Source organism: Acanthochromis polyacanthus, chromosome 7 (assembly GCF_021347895.1).
Source record: "Acanthochromis polyacanthus isolate Apoly-LR-REF ecotype Palm Island chromosome 7, KAUST_Apoly_ChrSc, whole genome shotgun sequence".
In the NCBI taxonomy this organism is placed as follows: Eukaryota; Metazoa; Chordata; class Actinopteri; family Pomacentridae; genus Acanthochromis; species Acanthochromis polyacanthus.
Window position 1 is genome coordinate 39,768,888 of NC_067119.1, and position 18,847 is coordinate 39,787,734.

Below are 18,847 nucleotides of genomic sequence, written 5' to 3' on the forward strand. Positions count from 1 at the left end.
GGAACCCTGTAAATATAGGATCATTTACTAAAACTGTGCTGTGCTCCAAAATTACAGTTAAGCCTGTAGGAACACACTGATGTATGAGAAACACTTAAACTTAACAGAAGTCTGGTGCAAACCTCACTGGGCTGTTTCCCCGATAACCACATATTTGAAACGTTTTGCGTTAAAGTACAAAATACAGGTCAACTACTTCAGACTCTTTGATTCATCACTTTAGGACTTACAGGAACTGAATACCTTCTATTTCTGACCTTCCCTGAAAATTTCATCCAAATCCGTTATTCTGTTTGTGAGTAATGTTGCTAACAGACAGACAGACAGACAAATGGACAGCCGACTATCATGTAAGTCCACCGAGGCTCTGCAGAGTAAAAATCTTATTTTTGTTGCCCTCCAGTGGTTAACGTCTCACCTTGCTGCAACTCCAGTTGGTTCTGTGGCATTGCTGCTTGAGGTGCAACAGAACACGACAAACCAAAACCAACTCCGATCACAGAACTCCACCGTGTTACTTGAGAGTAATAATTTTGAGTTTACATCAGTTACACCAAACAGTTGTCTGGCTTGCCTTTCCTGACCTGCACCTCTGTTAAGCTGAGTATAAATGGAAAAAAAGAATTACACTTATTCCATTAATTTAAGTGTATTTTTTCCCCCAAATTTCTCAAACAGGATCAATAGTACCAAATCGGACAGTATCTCTGATAGCGTCACATTCCAGACAACTCCCCAATAAAGTTATGGCAAAGATACAAGATCCATCCATCCATCCTCTATACACCGCTTTATCCTCATTAGGGTCATGGGGGGTGCTGGAGTCTATCCCAGCTGACTCAGGTGAAGGCAGGGGACACCCTGGACAGGTCACCAGTCTGTCACAGGGCTACATATACAGACACACAATCACACCTACAGACAATTTAGAGTAATCAATTAACCTCAGTATATTTTTGGACTGTGGGAGGAAGCCGGAGTACCCGGAGAAAGCCCACGCATGCACAGAGAGAACATGCAAACTCCATGCAGAAAGATCCCAGACTGGGATTTGAACCAGGGATCTTCTTGCTGCAAGGCGAAAGTGCTAACCACTACGTCCACTGTGCAGCCCCTAATAAGAGTCTTTTCGTTTTTATTGGTATGAAGACTAATAAAAAATCTGCAAATAAAATTACAGCAAATGATGGAATGTCTGAACAGCCTTGACTGTTTTCAACAAAACAACACTTCAATACGGATAGATAAGAACTCAAAGGTGTGAAACAGTGCGAGCTTCAACTACACGGTCTGAGAGCACAATTCTGAACAGAAACATGAGACAAATATGAAAGTGTTCGTGATTTGAACAGATTTATTTAAAATCCAGGCAGCAGCTGGAAGACACTGAAAACAATGCATAAATATGTTGTCTTGATCAAGAAATATAAACACTTATTCACAAACTATGACTATGACGAGGTGAAGTCCCTTCAGTCTAGCTGAATTAAATCTCAAATCAGGATGCTGCTGCATTATTGTACAACTATTTAAAGACAGACTCAGAAAGGAGTCAGCATTTACAAAACCAACATATACAGCGATGGAAGGGATGGAATACAAAACACTTCCTGTAAGAAGCCTGCAGTCATTACACAAAGAACATCCAAGTACCAAAAGATCGAATACGGCAAAAATCACAAGCTAACTGGATCACACTTACAGCTGTATGCAGACAACACGCTACGCTGATATCTGGATTGTTTGAGCATCATGACATTGAAAACTAGTCAGAAGAAATTTTTAAAAGATCTTTCTAAACAAGAACTTAAAACCAGAACATCACACTAAATCATGCCTGACGCTGTTTGTTTTGCAGATTTTGAGACCCAAAACTGTAAATCTCGACATCACAGATGCCACTGAAGAGATTTTAAACAACACACAACTAAAAAATTAACTCTTGTTCGCTGCTAAAAGGACAGTAAATCAAATTCAGCTTTGCTTTCGTTTTATTTAAAGTGCTAGCACGCATACCGGAACATAATTTTAAAAAGACTGCTGATTGGCTGCAGCTGGTTTGCAGGAGAGAAGACCCCAGTTAGGTTAGTGAAGGTACTTGTTCAGTGGGCAGCAGAGCTCAAGGTCAGTTCACTTTCATTTCCAATCAAAACACATGATTCTCTTGTACTCGGAAAGCCTGAAACATACAAAGACTGTGACATGGAGGCCTAACACCACCTTATCACAGCAGGTGACACTAGGTCTCTGTCTGCCAGTCACTTTGTATGCGTTACTTTCAACTGATAAAATAGCAGGACTTATTTTGGAAATGCAGCCACTCGATACATAAATCGTAGTTTCACGTCACATCAGCGTTTTCTTGGATATCAGTGAACTGATCGTTGTTCTGGGTTCTGCTTCTTCATCCACTTCATGTGTTGCAGCTCTCATCATAAGAAGGAGGAGCCTCTGGAACAGACAGACAGAAACCATCAGAACAGCCACTCAAACACGGTTACATGTCACATTCCACATATGAAGACAACATAAGACAACTGTGTGAGCCTGCAGACGGGCAATAGTCGCAACAGGAACTGACGTGGACACTTTCTCATAGAAAGTCTCTGAATGGAAATAAATGGTCTTACACTGTAGAAGCTTATTGAAACAATGCCACAGCAGAGCTAAAGGCAGTCCACTGAAACATGAGTGTGCAACTTGTTTTTAGGTCGGGCAGTGTATTTCCACAGTTGATGATTGCAACAAACACGGACCATCATGCGATCATCAGCAGACAGCTGATGTAGCGTTTAATTGTTGTCATGGTTACAGTGACGCCATGTGGCTATCTGGCAATGACACAGTAGTCTTTAACAAATCCATGGATCCAGACTATAAGCTGCATCACTGTTAAAATCTAATCACTTTGTCCTTGTGACATTTCTGATCTTCACTGAAAATTACATCCAGATCCGTTTGGCCATTTTTGAGTGATGTGGCTAACAGAAAACAGACGGACAACCGTACGCCGATTGTTCCTTGGCGAAGTAGTAACTACATGTTCACATCTAAATAAACAGACCACTACTTTACTGTGCAACATTTCTGCTCTTGCCAATGCAGCAGAAGCTGATAGTCAGCTGTCTACAGAGAAGCCTCTAGTCTTCAAGGTGAAACAGGTTGTTCTAATGTCAGATTTACCTAAACTGAAACCAAGTGACTATCAATCTATGAACAGAGCATTTTTAACATCAATTTTGCAGTTGATCATGTTCATTTAATTGTGAAAAGCCAAAAATGGAGGATGTGACGAATCAAATGGTTGGAAGTGATTGGATGAAGTTTGTCCTTCAAGTACAGTCAGCAGTTTCAACATGTTCAGTGGTTTAGTAGGATGGTGGAAAAAGAACCCAGATTATGGCAGAGGACACTTCTCTGAGACATGTAGCTTTTATAACAAAGTTTTTACTTTAAGCCAGACACCAAACCAAACTTTTAAAATAATTTAGTTAAAAACTTGTTTGCACTATATGTTTCAAATTACACAACTCCTCTTTGTAATAATTCAGGTAATATGGCGAACTGAAGCTAAAAGCTGCATGACCCATAGAAACACAATAATCACATTAACTGGAAATAAGTCCAGTCAGAAGGAACCAGAATTCACCCTCAACCACTGGACTGAAGTTGTATAACAGGTAAATGAAGGGTTTGGAAGCAGAGTGGTCTAACACACTTTCTTAGTCTTTGAGAAAATGGGTTTAAAGTTTTACGTTTTGAAGAATGGTCTAACAGTCAAAGCACCACAGTAACAATATATTTGGGTTGTGGGGTAGACCACTCTGACACTAAAATCTAGACCAAAAAATACAGAAATTACACTACCAGCCCAAAGTTTGGACACAACGTCTGATTCAATGCTTTTTATTTCATTATGGATTAATACTGAAGACATCAAAACTATAAAACACATATGGAACTATGTTGTAAATAAAAAAGGGATAATTTTCAGTATTAATCTACAATGTAGAAAATAATACAAATAAATAAAATGCACTGAATGAGAAGGTGTGTCTGGTAGAGTGTATAAAACTCCGTTTGGATTTTGTGGGTTAGACCACTCTGTCTCCAACCCCCTCAAAAGTGAAGAGGATTTTTTTCAAGATTGTGTTAAAATCAAAAATGCATCCTCCTCAACTCCATTCATAACCAGGGCATGAATGCTGGTAAGCTGTGCCACCAACCTTGTGGATAAGCTGAGGTGCTGTAGTTTGGAGGCATGATGAGTGGCGTTGGCATGGAGCTGGCACCGTTGACAGGGTAAGGTGCTGTTGCTCCTGCAGAGCCGCTGAACGGAGGTCCACTGGGGACAGCGGCAGGTCCACTGGGGACGGCAGCAGGCCCACTGGGTAGCTGGCTCTGGGGGAAAAAGAGACCTGGAGCATAGCTGAAAGCGTTGGGTGACACCAGCTGAGACTGACGCTTGTTGGGGAAGTCGTCATTCATCGGGGTCCCACCCTCTGCCCCTGGGTGGTACTCAGCTGGAGGAGCACTGGGGGAATTGTGGGAGGACATCCTGGAGCGAGGGGCGGGACGGGGCGCCGGCTTTGGGGCAGGGCGAGGGGGCAGCGTGGGTGTGGAGGCAGAGGTGGAGGGGTTTGGTGTAGAAGTAGAGGCTGGTGCATCTTCAGTGGAGGGAGGGACTGCTTTTTTGGAAGGATGGTGTTTTTTGTCAAGTGAGACATTACCGATGTGGACGGGTAACGTCAGCTGGACGTCAGGAGACTTCAGATGTACCTGGTTCATCAGAGAAAAACAGAACAGAGGTTACATTTACTGGAGGAGTACGAGTGTATTCCCATAACCACATCTCTTAGCTGCTTTTCAATAGTTCTCTTTACTTATTAATCATTGTACTATAGTATTCATGGTGTTAACAGTTATATTTTATATGATGCTCGTTTCTTACTGTATGTAACTTCTAAAACTTTGTTATTGTTGTGTCTATGCTGCCACCATCATTATTATTACTGTATCTTTCTTTTATTTTCTTTATAATTTCTGGTCTGTTTTTGCTATTATGCTTATGTTTGTAGTAAGTATTGTTGACTGAACTAGAGAAAAATCAGTTACTGCATATTTAATAAGAAAACAAGCGGCCTGTACTTTAACTTTATGCTACTGCAGTCTGGACAGCATTTGTAAAAAGTAACTCAGGCAGGAGAAAATACTGCTGATAACGTAACAGAGGATGAATATTAACGTACTTTGACAAAATATTCAATCTTTATAAGCTCACAACCAGCGAGGGAGGACTGAGGGAGAGCAGGAACGATGATCTGCTCCTTCCACTCCACCTCCTTGCCGGCCTTCACCACGCCTCCCTCCACCTCCGCTATCGTCCTCACATCATGAGTGGGCTTCTTCGTCTCATAGGTCACTCTCTGAAATCACACACGAACATTCAGAACCTGGGCTCAGTGTGTGGTGGCGGCAATACAGCTTGTCAGGAGCTTCCAGTTACTGTAATACAGACGGGGGTTTTTACTCCGCCAATGAACATGGCAGAGTTTTGATGATCGGCGTCTGTCTGTCTGCAACATTACTCAAAAAATAAGTAACAGATTTGGTCATGCTACATATGCAAAACACACACCTGTGCTCAGCACAAGGTCATTTTGTTTGTTTGTTTGTATTGTGGGGTCAATAAACAGAGAAATACAGATTTTAAAATCCTACACAACATAAATGCCACATACATTATGTTAGAAAGTTGAAGGTTGCAACGTCTCTACATTCACCATAAACCTTTCAGCTGAACAGTGTCGGATGGAAATGTTATCAGTATAATCCATGACAATCAAAATCTATCAACAGACAACCTGCTTTCTGAATGACCAGGCGAGGTTCAGGAGAAATTGAGCACAATACATAATCTGGGTGTGATGAAGGAAAATGGCCACCATGAGGTGTTCTGTGTTTGTCATTCTTAGAAATGTTCAGGGTTCCAAACTGTACAAGAGTTAATTTTTTCCACCTATCAGCTGGTGTAATATGATAGAATGCATTCTGTGTGCGTAGTTACAAGAAAAACTTCAAAAAAAATCCTTAAAAGAGTTTGTCATTAGAAGACCCAAAGCAAAATTACTGTATCTCAACACTTGTGTGGCCTTTTTAAAGATTCATGTCTAGTCTAGTTTTCTGAGATTTGATGCCATGTAAAACAGGCTCTATAACAGAATCTATAAAACACTTCTGGCCACATCTTCTAACACTGAACCTGTTACATTCAACCACAGGCTCACATCAGCTCATCTACATCACCATGGAGCTCTACCACATGCTATAAGGCACTTAAGGCTTGGTTTTTGGTTCTACTCATATAAGCTGGTTCTATTAGGTTTACCTTTCCAGCTAAAGGGGTTTATTTTTTGAGAAACTGCAATACTGATAGATGATAAGACATGTGAGATTATTACTGATAGGGATGAAAAAACAAATGAAAATGGGTTGTACAGAGGTCAAAACATCAGCAGCAAAGAGGAATCAGCAATAGAAAGCACAACATTAAAAGGTTTGACCTGCATCAGGCTGGCTGCCATGTTGCCTGTGGTCTTCCCAGACTGGTTGTGGATGCTGGCCGTCACCTGGATGATCTGTCCTGCTGTGTAGCCCTTCATGTCGGTGTGGGCCTTCAGGACCACAGTGCCCGTTTTCATCAGCATGTAAGTGAACTGCTGGGTCACTGCAGATGAACAGGTTCCCTTCATGAAAAATGGTAGAGAGACACGGTACACATGCTTAGTAAAGTTTGTTCAACAGTAGAAACTCTGCATTGATGGGATTTGTCTATTTTACATCAACTCAAGGAAATAAATTGATGGTGGTTCAAAAACACACAAATAAATTTCCTGTTTCATTTGATCCACAAATGACATATTGGTATGCTGGTAGTTGTATGCTGAACACATTTGTTGTCAAAACCAACAAGTCCCAAGTGTCAGGGACTCTCTGGGTGTTCAGAACAATGACCTTCTTGCATCAGTAACAGTGACCTTCCAGGTCTTCAGTACTGTATCTGTACACAGATCAAAACTCTGTACTCACTGAGCCCATCTGACAAACCCCACTGTAGGTGGAGATACTGCCCCTGACCCCCCTGTTTGACAAAAAAGATGTTCCAACACAAGATTGTTCCAGTTACCACAAAATGTGAATTTTGGATTAAATGAACAAGAAACCATTTTGGTGGCTGTGAACTGTGAAGACCAGCTTTGGCCTGATGCATTCATCTAAGCAGTCAATGACTGAACATACATCTGTAATGTCTCACCCATATATCTGGCACTTCATTCAGGTTTAGGAGGCTTAGCAGGTAGAAAGGTTTCTCTGTGCTGTAGTCCTTGGTAAATCGTGGCGTGTCAAAAAAAGCCCTCACTCTGTAAATGATCCTACCGTAGTTTCCTTCAAAAGATGTCGGAGCAGTGGCTGTGGAGAAGAAGTCAGATCTGTATGACGGCAGTTTTATCCCACAAAAACAGGTTAAAGCACAGTTTCCATGTTCTATTTTATCTTTTAACATTGTTGTTGTTCATTCAGGAGATGGATATCTGATCGCAGACAATCTTTCCATAATACATTATTATCAGCCAAAATGACTTCTCACAGTACATTATGCAAAAGTCATAGATTTCCAAAACCTCAGAAATCACAAGTTAATTTTTACGTAAACATGATAAAAAGACCTCTAGTACACCTGCAAACCCTCTAGGGCTGAAGTCACACATTTTGAACAACATGTTTAGATTGTTTAAAGCCAAAAGACCAGTTGGGCTGGTTTCTACACTCTGTGATCCTCGTCACGCTGCAGAGAAGGTTTTATCTGGAAAAATGACCTCTCCAGCAGTGAAGTCACTTAAAGGTAAAACACAAGGCTAGACTGTGTTCTCTCATGTGTGACAAACTATGAAAACAAACCATGGCAACAATGTGTAGAGAGGAAGTGAGGGAAAAGGTGTCCCAACTGTACCAAAAATCTATCATAAAAAACAAACAAGTTTGATGTTTATCTATAGGAACTTATTCTCATCAAATATTTTTCTCAACTTGCTGCAACTGTCTCATAACATCCACATGATGTGAGGTTAAGAAGAGTCCATCACAACGAGCAGATGTCATCAGGGAGTGCTCTTGCAGATTGTATTGTAATGAGTAAGTGGAACACAGTGACAGCTGTTGACGTCAGTCTGTAGTAGTGACAGATGGAAGTCCTGAGGAGAATCCCCAGCATATAAAACACACCCATCTCCTGCTATTTAAATACTATCTATAAAAACATTTTCAATAATTGTTCTCATTTAGATCCTCTGAAATGTTAAAGATCCAGGCAGTCAAATTATTACCATGAGCCTCTGAAGAGCTTCAACACAAAGATACACCTGACAACTGGTAAGGAGGAAAAAAAACAAACATGGCCAGAAGAAACTATAGCCTGAGAGGAAACGTCATGTTTGATTCAACTTGGGTCAGTTATGAGACGCCTTTATTCACTGAAGTCACTCCTGAGACCTGAAAACATTATGACATCACAAGTCAGGTGAGTGGTTTACAAAACTTCAGTTTGTCCAAAATAACTAGAATAAGACCCAGAGGTAATAAACCAAACTCTCGCTTGTGCTTCTATTATTGTGTTCAGACAGTGTATTCACTGTATGAACACAGACTCTTGATGAAAGCACCAATGACACTTAGAGAAAGAGTCTACATTAAAGCTGCATTGATGGATTTTTGCCACTTGGGGCAGTACAAAGCACTGTCAACTAGAGTGCCTGTATAACCAGAGTGGCGACATGAATGGTCCAAAAAATTTTGGTCACATGATCTATGGCACCATTTTGTTTCCAATTCATGAACGCCGGGTTTTCCTTTTAACGTTGTTTACACCGCAGAGAGTAATTCTAGGTCCTTTTTCGCTTCCTAAATACCTGAAAAATGACGGGCTGTTGTGCCTTTGGGTGCACAAATCGATCGGAGAAGGGACTACACACGTTTAGATTTCCCAGTAATAGTGAAAGAAGGAAACTGTGGGAAAATAAAGTCCGGAGAGTGGGATGGAAACCGACTTCATCATCGTTTTTGTGCCAGGTTAGTCCCATGTATGTACTTTCATGTTATGATGTATGGGTGAATGACAGATAGAAAAGTTTGATGTGATTTTAGGCAGTTGTGGTTATTTTGACTTTGACCATTTTCATGCATGGAGATGCATGAAATACGGGCCGCTGAAGTTTAACGGGTTACCCCGTTAAACTTCAGCGGCCCGTATGTGCAAACGTATTTTGCTAAATTGACCGAAGCTGCAAACTCGATGATAGAAACATTATACACCCATGGAAAGCTTAGATTCTCATGAATCCGCCGGTATAAACCACTTTCAGACAAATATAAACACATTTCTCCAACAAACAGCATATAACGTAAACAGCACAACTCACCTTTGAAGGCTCAAAACTAGTCACAGATGAAAATATTCCACTAAAAACGGCCATAATCCAACCTTGGACATCCAGACAAAACACGCCAGTAAAATATTTTGTCCAAAACATGTCTTGAAATCAGTAAGCAATCCACAAATGGCTAGCTTTCGTGAATGTGCACCTCGCGCTGCGCGTCCCATATTGAGTGAATGGAAACAGAATGGCGTCAAATCCCCAGTTGTCGCCACTCTGGTTATACAGGCACTCTACTGTCAACAACATGATATCTCTCCCTGAACAGTATTATTTCTGTCCACCTTATGAATAGAAGCTCACTCTCATTCTAGCTGGACCTGTTATTAATATACAAGTATTGATTTGACATATAAATTGCAGAAAATTAAAGCCCTCCGCCCCACTATGATTTGCTGATATTTTACTTCCGTGTTGTTTGATGTCACAATTGGAAGTGGTCAGAATGATGATAGAGGGACAGTTTTTCCTGAGTTTGAATTCATTTGAAAGCATGAAAGTAGGAGCACAACTCAAACTAAGCATCAGAAATCAGGAGAAAGGTGATTTGAGTGACTTTGAATGTGGCACAGTTAATGCCAGACACTCATAACGTTTTAAAAGGTATGTAGTCCACATGAACAGTGTTATAAAATTATAATAATGTTATGATTAATTGCTCTTTATGACTTCAAACTACTGTATAACTGTGTGACTGAACTCATATAAACCAATGTACCCAGTAAATTCCCATGATCTAACTTTGACCATGAAAATATAACAAGTCGATTCTGCAAGCAGCCGGTTCAAACTGATAATACCAATGTAACTTCTTCATGTGCCTGCTTCAAAAGTAAACTGTTTCCACCTATTGCCAGCCACTTGTTCAGACTCTGCTCTGTTCAAGTGATTCCTTGCAAAAGTAAAACTTTGCTTTGACTTAAGAGAGGACTGAGTATTTATTTGGAAAAGTCAGGACTCCGCTGAAGAATTTTCCTGACAAATAGTTACTTATTTCTCTGCCAAGGAACGCGTTGGCTTGTCTGTCTGTCTGTCTGTGCACAACATTACTCAAAAACAGACCAATGTATTTGGATAAAATTTTCAGGGAAGGTCAGAAATGACACAAGGACAAAATGATTGGATTTTGTCATGATGCGGCTTATTGTCTGGATCCACGGATTGGTTAAAGGTTTCTGTATCATTGCGAGATAGCAGCACGGCATCACTGTAACCATGATAACAAGTGAACACTACGTCAACTGCCTGCTGATGATCACATGATTGCGATCCTACTACAAATCCACCAATGAGGACTTATCGAGACTTATCCATCATACAACAACTGAGCAGCCTTGCAGGAGTACTTCACTCGCCGACTGCTTTCTTTGTTTTTAAAGTAATACATTATTTTACTTACTACCTTTTATGTTCCTCTGAAACATCATGGAAAATTCATTGTCATGTACTTGCCATGACAATGAAATTTTAACCTTACACATGTCCACATATCAGCATAAGTCCCAATACTAACAATTAGGACACAGAAAAGACCCAGCTTTCATGTTCTTTTATAAATCTTATCAGAATGTCAGCTCCTTTGTTGGTGAACATCAGCCCAAAGAGCCCTTCACAGAAGCATGTGGCAGCCATTATAAAGCTGCACTGCATGTCAGTAGAGACCAAAACTCTCAACAAGGTGTTAGAAACATTTCTAAGTCTACGTCACAAACAATTAAGGCACTTCCTAAAGGTAAAAGGGGATCCAATTCTGTATGAGAAAGGCGTAAATAACGAAGTGGTCGATGAGTGTACCATGAAAAATGTATGGGGAAATACGAGAGATCTTATCAATATTTGCATATTCAAATGCTGTGAATGTGTCGGTGAGAGAAAAAAAGTACCTCTTTGTTGAAAACAATATGAGCCGACTCTATTGTGTAAAGCTGAGTACATTTAGCCTTAACGCATGAATGAGTCACACTGCGCAACTGGGACCGTCCAACACCAATCTATAATGGTCAAATGACTTCCTTTGTATAAGAAGAAGAAAATCAGTGGCATAACCTCATGCAAATAATGAGACCGTCCCATTCTGAATCAGGGCAAAAGTTATCAGGCCAGGACACATCTATCAGGCAAGGAAATACAAACACAGTGAAGAATGAGCAGTGACGTGTTCATGCTGTCACTCCACGCTCCTACCTGGTATGAGAAACTTGAAGGGGAAAGTGTGTTCTCCTTGCTTCAGAGTTCCTGTGTGAGACACAGAGAGAACAGATACCATCCTTTAGTGGAAACGGTAACAACAGCCTGCTGTTTCCTAACAGGTAGAGAAGCCTCAGGGCTACAGTGGAACATAGGAACGTCATTTTTACAGTCTTTACACTTCAGTTCTTTTCACCACACTATCTTCATTTCTATGGTGTACATGAGCAAAGCATTGTTCCACTGTTGGAAGATTTGTCTGAACCATTTCACAGGGAAGTATTTAAGGGCCTAATCTGGACATTTGTGCATATCAAATACTCAGCAATGTACCTTTGTCTGCAACAGAGACGGTACTGTTGAAGTACTGCTCCTCCACTGTCCATGCTGTGTCGTTTACCTTGCTGGTGACGCCACAGAAACCATTGCAGTTCACCTTGATGGCTGAAAATAAGAGAAGGCACATATTGGAGATTTGAGCCACAGGGACAACTGTCAGAAGCTGCAGTCTAAAACATTCCTCATGAGCAAGGAACAGAGAGAAAGAAGAGCTACCCAATGATGAAATGAAAAGCTCTACTCTCACAGCTGTGTGACTGGAGAAAGAGCTGCCTCAATATTCATGTTATCTATGTTCAGTTGTACCAGGAAGTAGGGCAGAGGGATTCTGCAGACAGAATTGTTTTTTTAATAACCATTAGTGCCACATGTAAAACTGCCATAGAAAAAGATTACACTTAATTTCATAAAGTCAGTCAAAGAGAAAAAACTTATTGTATGATCCAGTGTTTTCTTACTGATTGCATAACGTGATTATGACTTAATGCATGACTCAGCAGCAGTCTTTCAGATCCCCACAATATTTATCCTTTTGTGACGCCAGCGCATTCCCATACTTGACTTCCTCATCAGTGACATTCACTTTGAAATCTGGGCTGTAATTATTCAACTTTCCTCTTTTCAGCCGGTTAAAATGAACTAATTTCAGATATGATCAAATTCTATTAATTCCAAAGGAAATTCTTCTTCCAGATAGTCCTGAGAAAAACCAAAGAGGCGTCACATAAGAAATGCAGTGCAACATAGAAAAGCAATATGCAAAATATAAGTATCATACATTACTGAAATAAAATATGTAACTAAAATAAGACCAGCAACTCAGGTTGGCAATTTACTGAGGTAATAATTAAGGTCACACATGATGATGAAATACTGCACATGAAACTCAAATATTGCACAATAAAAACAAACATTGCACATGACAATGAAATGCTACACGGCACTGAAACTGATGTTGCATGAACTGCTGAGAAAAACAATAATGAAATGATACTGATAAGACTGTTCAGATCTAAGCTCGATGTTTCAGTATCTGAACAGGAAGTTAGACAGGATCCTCCCCTGAGGTCTGCTGTACTGCTCACTACTGCGTTTGACGTGATGCTCTGCAGCAACCTGTGAGGTAGTTAAAGATCAAGGTCACTAGTGGAGCGTCTGGTCCTTATTCCTGAGCAGTGCAGGTCGTATGGTGTCAAAAGCACTGTCAGAGGCGCACAGATAGCTCAGCTAGCTGGGTCATTTCATGAAAAACACAGGACTGCTCCAGCAGCTCTCAGTCTTCTGTTTCAGACTTTGACCAGATTTTTGTCTTGCTGCAGAAAATAACGCCTTGGTGAATGAAGAGTAAAAATAAAATCAAGGTGAGGGCAGTGTGCGGGCTAGACAAACTCTGTCACACAAAGCTGACAACCGTTCTGGTCTATGTACTAAAATATAATCTGAAGCCCCATCAAATACTGATAATGGAAAAACAGGACATTAAATCGAAAAAGTGATACAGCAGGTCCATCTTTTGCTTTCCCAAGCCTGTCCACTAACACTGAACATCAAATGTAAGAAGACAGAAAACATGTTCTGTCGTATGGTGTGAGTCCACTTTCATTTTTGGTAACTGACAGAAAAACAAATGGCACTTCAGTAGCCAGATGCTTGTCTTTATAGACATTTGTGCTAACTGGGATGTTAACAGAAAAGCACACAGTGGCTGACTGACATAGCATCAAGATTTCCCTTCACCTGAAAAAGACCAGCATCACTGGGACACAAAGACAGACTGCTGTACAGAACATCTAAAAGCTGCTTTGCCCAAGAGCCTTAAAGGCTTGATTTAATGACTATTTAAGATTACCATTTCTCAAACCAAAAATAAATAATCATGAGACAAACATCAGACACTCAGTTCATGTTGAAACAGTCTAAAAGACATCTAAGAAACATCTGGGGTCACTAAGAAATGTCCTTGTTTTGAAAGAAAAGCAGGTTTATTTCAGTGAAAATAGCATTAAATTAATAAATAAATATTATAAAATAAATCCAGTGTAGACATTGTTAATGTGGTAAATGACTATTCTAGCTGGAAACAGCTGATTTTTAATGGAATATCTCCATAGGGGTACAGAGGAACATTTCCAGTAACCATCACTCCTGTGTTCTAATGCTACATTGTGTTAGCTAATGGTGCTGAAAGGCTCATTGATGGTTAGAAAACCCTTGTGCAGTTATGCTAGCACATGAAAAAAACGGGAGTTTTCATGGAGAACATGGAATTGTCTGGATGACCCCAATGAACGGTAGAGTATGTGTTATAACAGATTCACTTTCTGTGATTTTACTAGCGGCTGCTGCATTTTGACAAGCCTAAGGTAGAATGCTACAGGGTTTTCAGTTTATGGTTATTAAAAATAACTTATTTCTGATGAATTAATTATAAAAAACAATGTCTCTGCCAAAATTTTAATTTAAATTTTTGATTTTTGCCATCACTAAATCTGCAGTCGCTGCATTTTGACTTTGTAGAGGAAAAAAAAAACATACGTCCCATTACAGACTCAATTTTACAGTACGTATTTAATAATGGCTAATCTATATTCAGTCTAATACAAGCAAGGACTCCTTTCCACCTTCATTCTTTTTGTACATGTTTGCAACAGTCCTTGAGTAACCTCAGCGAATCCCTCATCAGCACCAAATATCAACGACTGTAAAGAAAACATCAACATTTGCCCTGTAATCTGTCTCTTTGTCCAGGGCCCAATCGGCTCTGTAAGTGAGTCAAACAGTTTCAGTGAGAGGGTGAGAGAAACACTGACAGTCCGACTGGTTCTACCTGAAGAGGAATGTAAACAGACTGGAGGCCCTGCCAGCACTGAAACAGACACTCCCAAACACAGAACGCTCTCAGCAAGCCGAGACGTAGAGTTCTGCCTGACGTGTATTAGAGCTTCAGCATATCTACTGTAACAGTTGAAAAACCTGCTAAGCCTTCGTTACTCCCACTGCAAGGAGGTGATAATGCAAAATACAGAAAAAACAACAGGGAAATTCTGTACCTTCAGTGTTTGCATTCAGTCATGCTACCTATCGTTTGACCCTTATCGCTTTCAGTTGACACAGTAAAGCCTTTGAGATCTTGAATTTCAAAAGAAGAACATTTAGACAATAAATTGCTCTGAAGGAAAAGCTGGACAAGTTGAACTCACTTTTCCAATTCCAAGTTCCAGTTTTACAGTTTGGCCAGGCTTGGCTTCAGTTTGCGTTTCTGATAAATTTCCCATTTCCACATGGATTTCATTCAGATTTACTGTTTTCCCATGCAACATTACAAGCTGGTGAACGGGAACGGTACAAAAAAGGCATGCTTTATATTTACAGTGATACAAAACAAACAAAAAAGATAGATAGATAGATAGATAGATAGATAGATAGATAGATAGATAGATAGATAGATAGATAGATAGATAGATAGATAGATAGATAGATAGATTTCCACTTAAGAAAAAACTGCAAAAACTTGGATTTTTTTAAAACTGCACATTGTAGTTTCCAAAAACCCAGACAGAAAACCATGTACAGTAAACAAACCACTACATTCAAGTTGCTGAAATTCTGTTGGTTGGTCATGTTCAGAATTAAACATTCAAATGTAAAACAAATTGTTGGTGAAATGCAGACACTAAATTCCAGACGATTTCTTTTCTCGCTGGTCATTTATCAAACTTCTAAAAACTCATCTATGCATATAAAAACTACACAGTCGGACATTTTTTCCACAAGAATTATTCCTTCCTGCCTTAAAATGACTAAATGCAGCTCAAGCACACCAGCTCTCCAGATTCCAGGTAGAAATGCTCAGTCATGGCTGTTGACTAGGCCGACTTAGTTCACTCATCTTCCATTATGTAAGAGAAGGATATGGTAACTCAGAGAAAACCTGGATTATCATCGGACATACACTACTGTTCAAAAGTTTGGAGTTACTCATACAATTCCATGTTCTCCATGAAAACTCCCACTTTTATCCATGTTCTAACATAACTGCACAAGGGTTTTCTAATCATCAGTGAGCCTTTCAACACCATTAGCTAACACAATGTAGCATTAGAACACAGGAGTGATGGCTGCTGGAAATGTTCCTCTGTACCCCTATGGAGATGGGTCATTAAGGGACTTCTGAAGTTCATTGTAGATTAATTTTTTTTTAAAGTAAAAAAAAAAAAGTTTTATGTCCATTATGATCATGTCTTTACACATTCCATAATTATTTATTGAGAAAACCATCATTTATTAATAAGAAATGACTGGATATCACTAAAATGTCAACTAAATAACCATCCAAATTTAGTAAAAACCACCTTCTAATTACGGTAGCTAAACAATAATAAAATGCCCTTATTTAAAAGTAGTTTTGTGTTCTTTTTATTAAGTTTAGATAATCATGACAGATATTTAGTTTTTGTCAATATATGAAATTTTATATGGAAAATTACAAATTGTGTCTGTCTGAGAAATCACTTTCAATTAAGTTCCCCATTACAAAAACACCTCTGAAGGAAGAGTGTTAATTCCAGATCACATGACCTGCTCCACATGATGTCATTTCCTCCTGAAGAAAAAACTTTCTAAGATACTTTATATAAAGTAGTGTGTGAGTCAAGTGTCAACAGGTTTACTACAATATCTTTATAAATAACTTTCAATTTCTATTTTACTCAATTGCACATATAATATTTAGAAGAATCTTTCTCTAAAAATTCCGTGTGGTGTTTGGTTTTTGGCCTCCATGTTGATTTTAGGCCTGAAAACAGCAAAAATGTTGACTATGATACAAAACCTCATTAACTATATTAAAAGCAAAAATATATAGACCCAGATATTCCACTAAAAATCAGCCGTTTCCAGCTACAATAGTCATTTAACACATTAACCATGTCTAGACAGGTTTGTCAATCATTTAATGTCATATTCATTTAAAAAAAGATTTTCTTTAAAACATGAAGACATTTCTAAGTGACCCCAAACTTTTGAACAATAGTGTCCCTCCTGGGAATTTCAATGTTTAACTACATTAAGTGAAATAGACGGTTTTCAAAATGGAATATTTCTGAGTGAAATATTAGTTGCACTTCAACTTCAACACTAAAATTTAATTTTGGTTTTTCAGACATTTTTTTTTTTTGCCTCAAACTACAATCAAGAAGCAGAAAATACCTGCTTTTGTCCTTGATAACCAGCTCAGATGAATAGCAGTGTTCACAGTTAATTTTCTACTGAATCGATTACTTCCCTACTCGCTCAAGCACTATTTCACAACTGTTACAATTCTCTGGCATGTTTTAGAAACAAACTAAAATGACAAACATAACTAGATTTTCAGCTGTGATCATTTGCTGTTTTTCTTGTAGTAAACTCATTGTTTTTTGTTGTTTTACTCTGAATTAGGGTGGTGGTGGCTAGCACTTGTCACCTCACAGCTAAAACCCTGTTTCCAGTATCAACACACCAACAAGCAACTACTTCATCTCCCATTAGAAGTGTTCCTCTGAGTGACTGTAAGAACACAACAGGAACACAACAGGAACGTTCTGCTCTGTTCCTGCTGCCTTAATTGACCACACCGGTCCATTAAAAGTTCAGGGCCACAAACTGTCGGGTCGACCACAAAGACATTTTCCAATGAGATCTTTTTTCTAAAGTAAAAACAGCTTCAAGAAACGCTGTTAAAGACGCCTCATGCTATTGTGGTTGGATCCTTCACTTCCTTGTTTTCGACGCGGTGGTGTGGCCAGCAGGTGAGCTACCACCGTTGGAGCCTCTTACCTTTACACTGCAGCGACTGGCCCACTTTGATTGTCACGGTTCCAGTAATAGACTCTCCCGGACTGTAGACCTCTTTATTTTTATCAAAGGCGATCTCAAACTTCTGCACCTTCCCCATGTTCTCTCTGATCCGCAGCGAAGACCTCCTGAGCGTTCAAACAGCAGCACGCACCTTTACCGCTCCCTGTCCCCGCCCCTTTCCGTGACGTCACCCACCTCTCCATAATCCGGGTCATCATTATGACACAAATTTGCATCACAGCTTTGAAAGATAATAAATTACCTGGAAATAATGGGTTAATAGGAGAATTTTACAAAGATTATAGCAAGACATTAACCCCATTTCTAGCAGCAATGTTTGAAGAAGCCTTAGAAAAAGAGGAGTTACCTCTAACCCTGAAACAAGGGCTAATTAAACTAATTCCAAAGCCAAATAAGGACAAACTGAGCACTGAGAATTGGAGACCAATCAGTTTGCTGAAAAATGATGCCAAAATATTTGCGTCAATTTTTGCCAAAAGGCTAAAACTTGGATTAAATGACATTATTGATGAGGAGCAATCGGGTTTTATGCCTGGAAGGAACATAATCAATAACATAAGGCTAATATTAGACATGAATGACTACAATCACTATATTCTCGATGAAAGTTTTATTCTATTTGTTGATTTCTATAAAACATTTGATACAATTAGTCACCAGTTTATGATTAGAACTATTGAATTTTTTGGATTTGGAGAAAAGTTTCAAAAAGTAGTAAAAGCCTTATATAAAGGATGTAACAGTTCAGTCAAATTAATATGTGGTACAACCCCCAGATTCTTTATAAACCGTGGAATTAGACAGGGCTGCCCATTAAGTCCCTTTCTATTTCTTTTGGTTTCACAGGTCATGGCTGTACATATAAAAAAAGAATCCATTTAAAGGTATAAATGCTTTAGGCAGAGAGTTTAAATTAGCTCAACTAGCAGATGATACAACAATATTCTTAAAGGATAGGTACGAAGCAATTA

The 18,847-nt window shown here is 39.3% G+C and overlaps 1 protein-coding gene across 1 annotated transcript; it reads right to left on the reverse strand.

The window, feature by feature from the left end:
* Positions 1 to 1,328: 1,328 nt before the first annotated feature.
* Positions 1,329 to 18,006, reverse strand: arrdc1a (arrestin domain containing 1a). Its single transcript, XM_022209848.2, has 8 exons — positions 17,835 to 18,006; positions 12,012 to 12,122; positions 11,676 to 11,726; positions 7,316 to 7,470; positions 6,564 to 6,746; positions 5,250 to 5,426; positions 4,227 to 4,779; positions 1,329 to 2,451 (listed from the first exon to the last, which is right to left on the reverse strand). Exons 1-8 carry the CDS (start codon positions 17,950 to 17,952, stop codon positions 2,414 to 2,416), a joined length of 1,386 nt encoding a protein of 461 aa, XP_022065540.1. The 5' UTR covers positions 17,953 to 18,006; the 3' UTR covers positions 1,329 to 2,413.
* Positions 18,007 to 18,847: the final 841 nt, after the last annotated feature.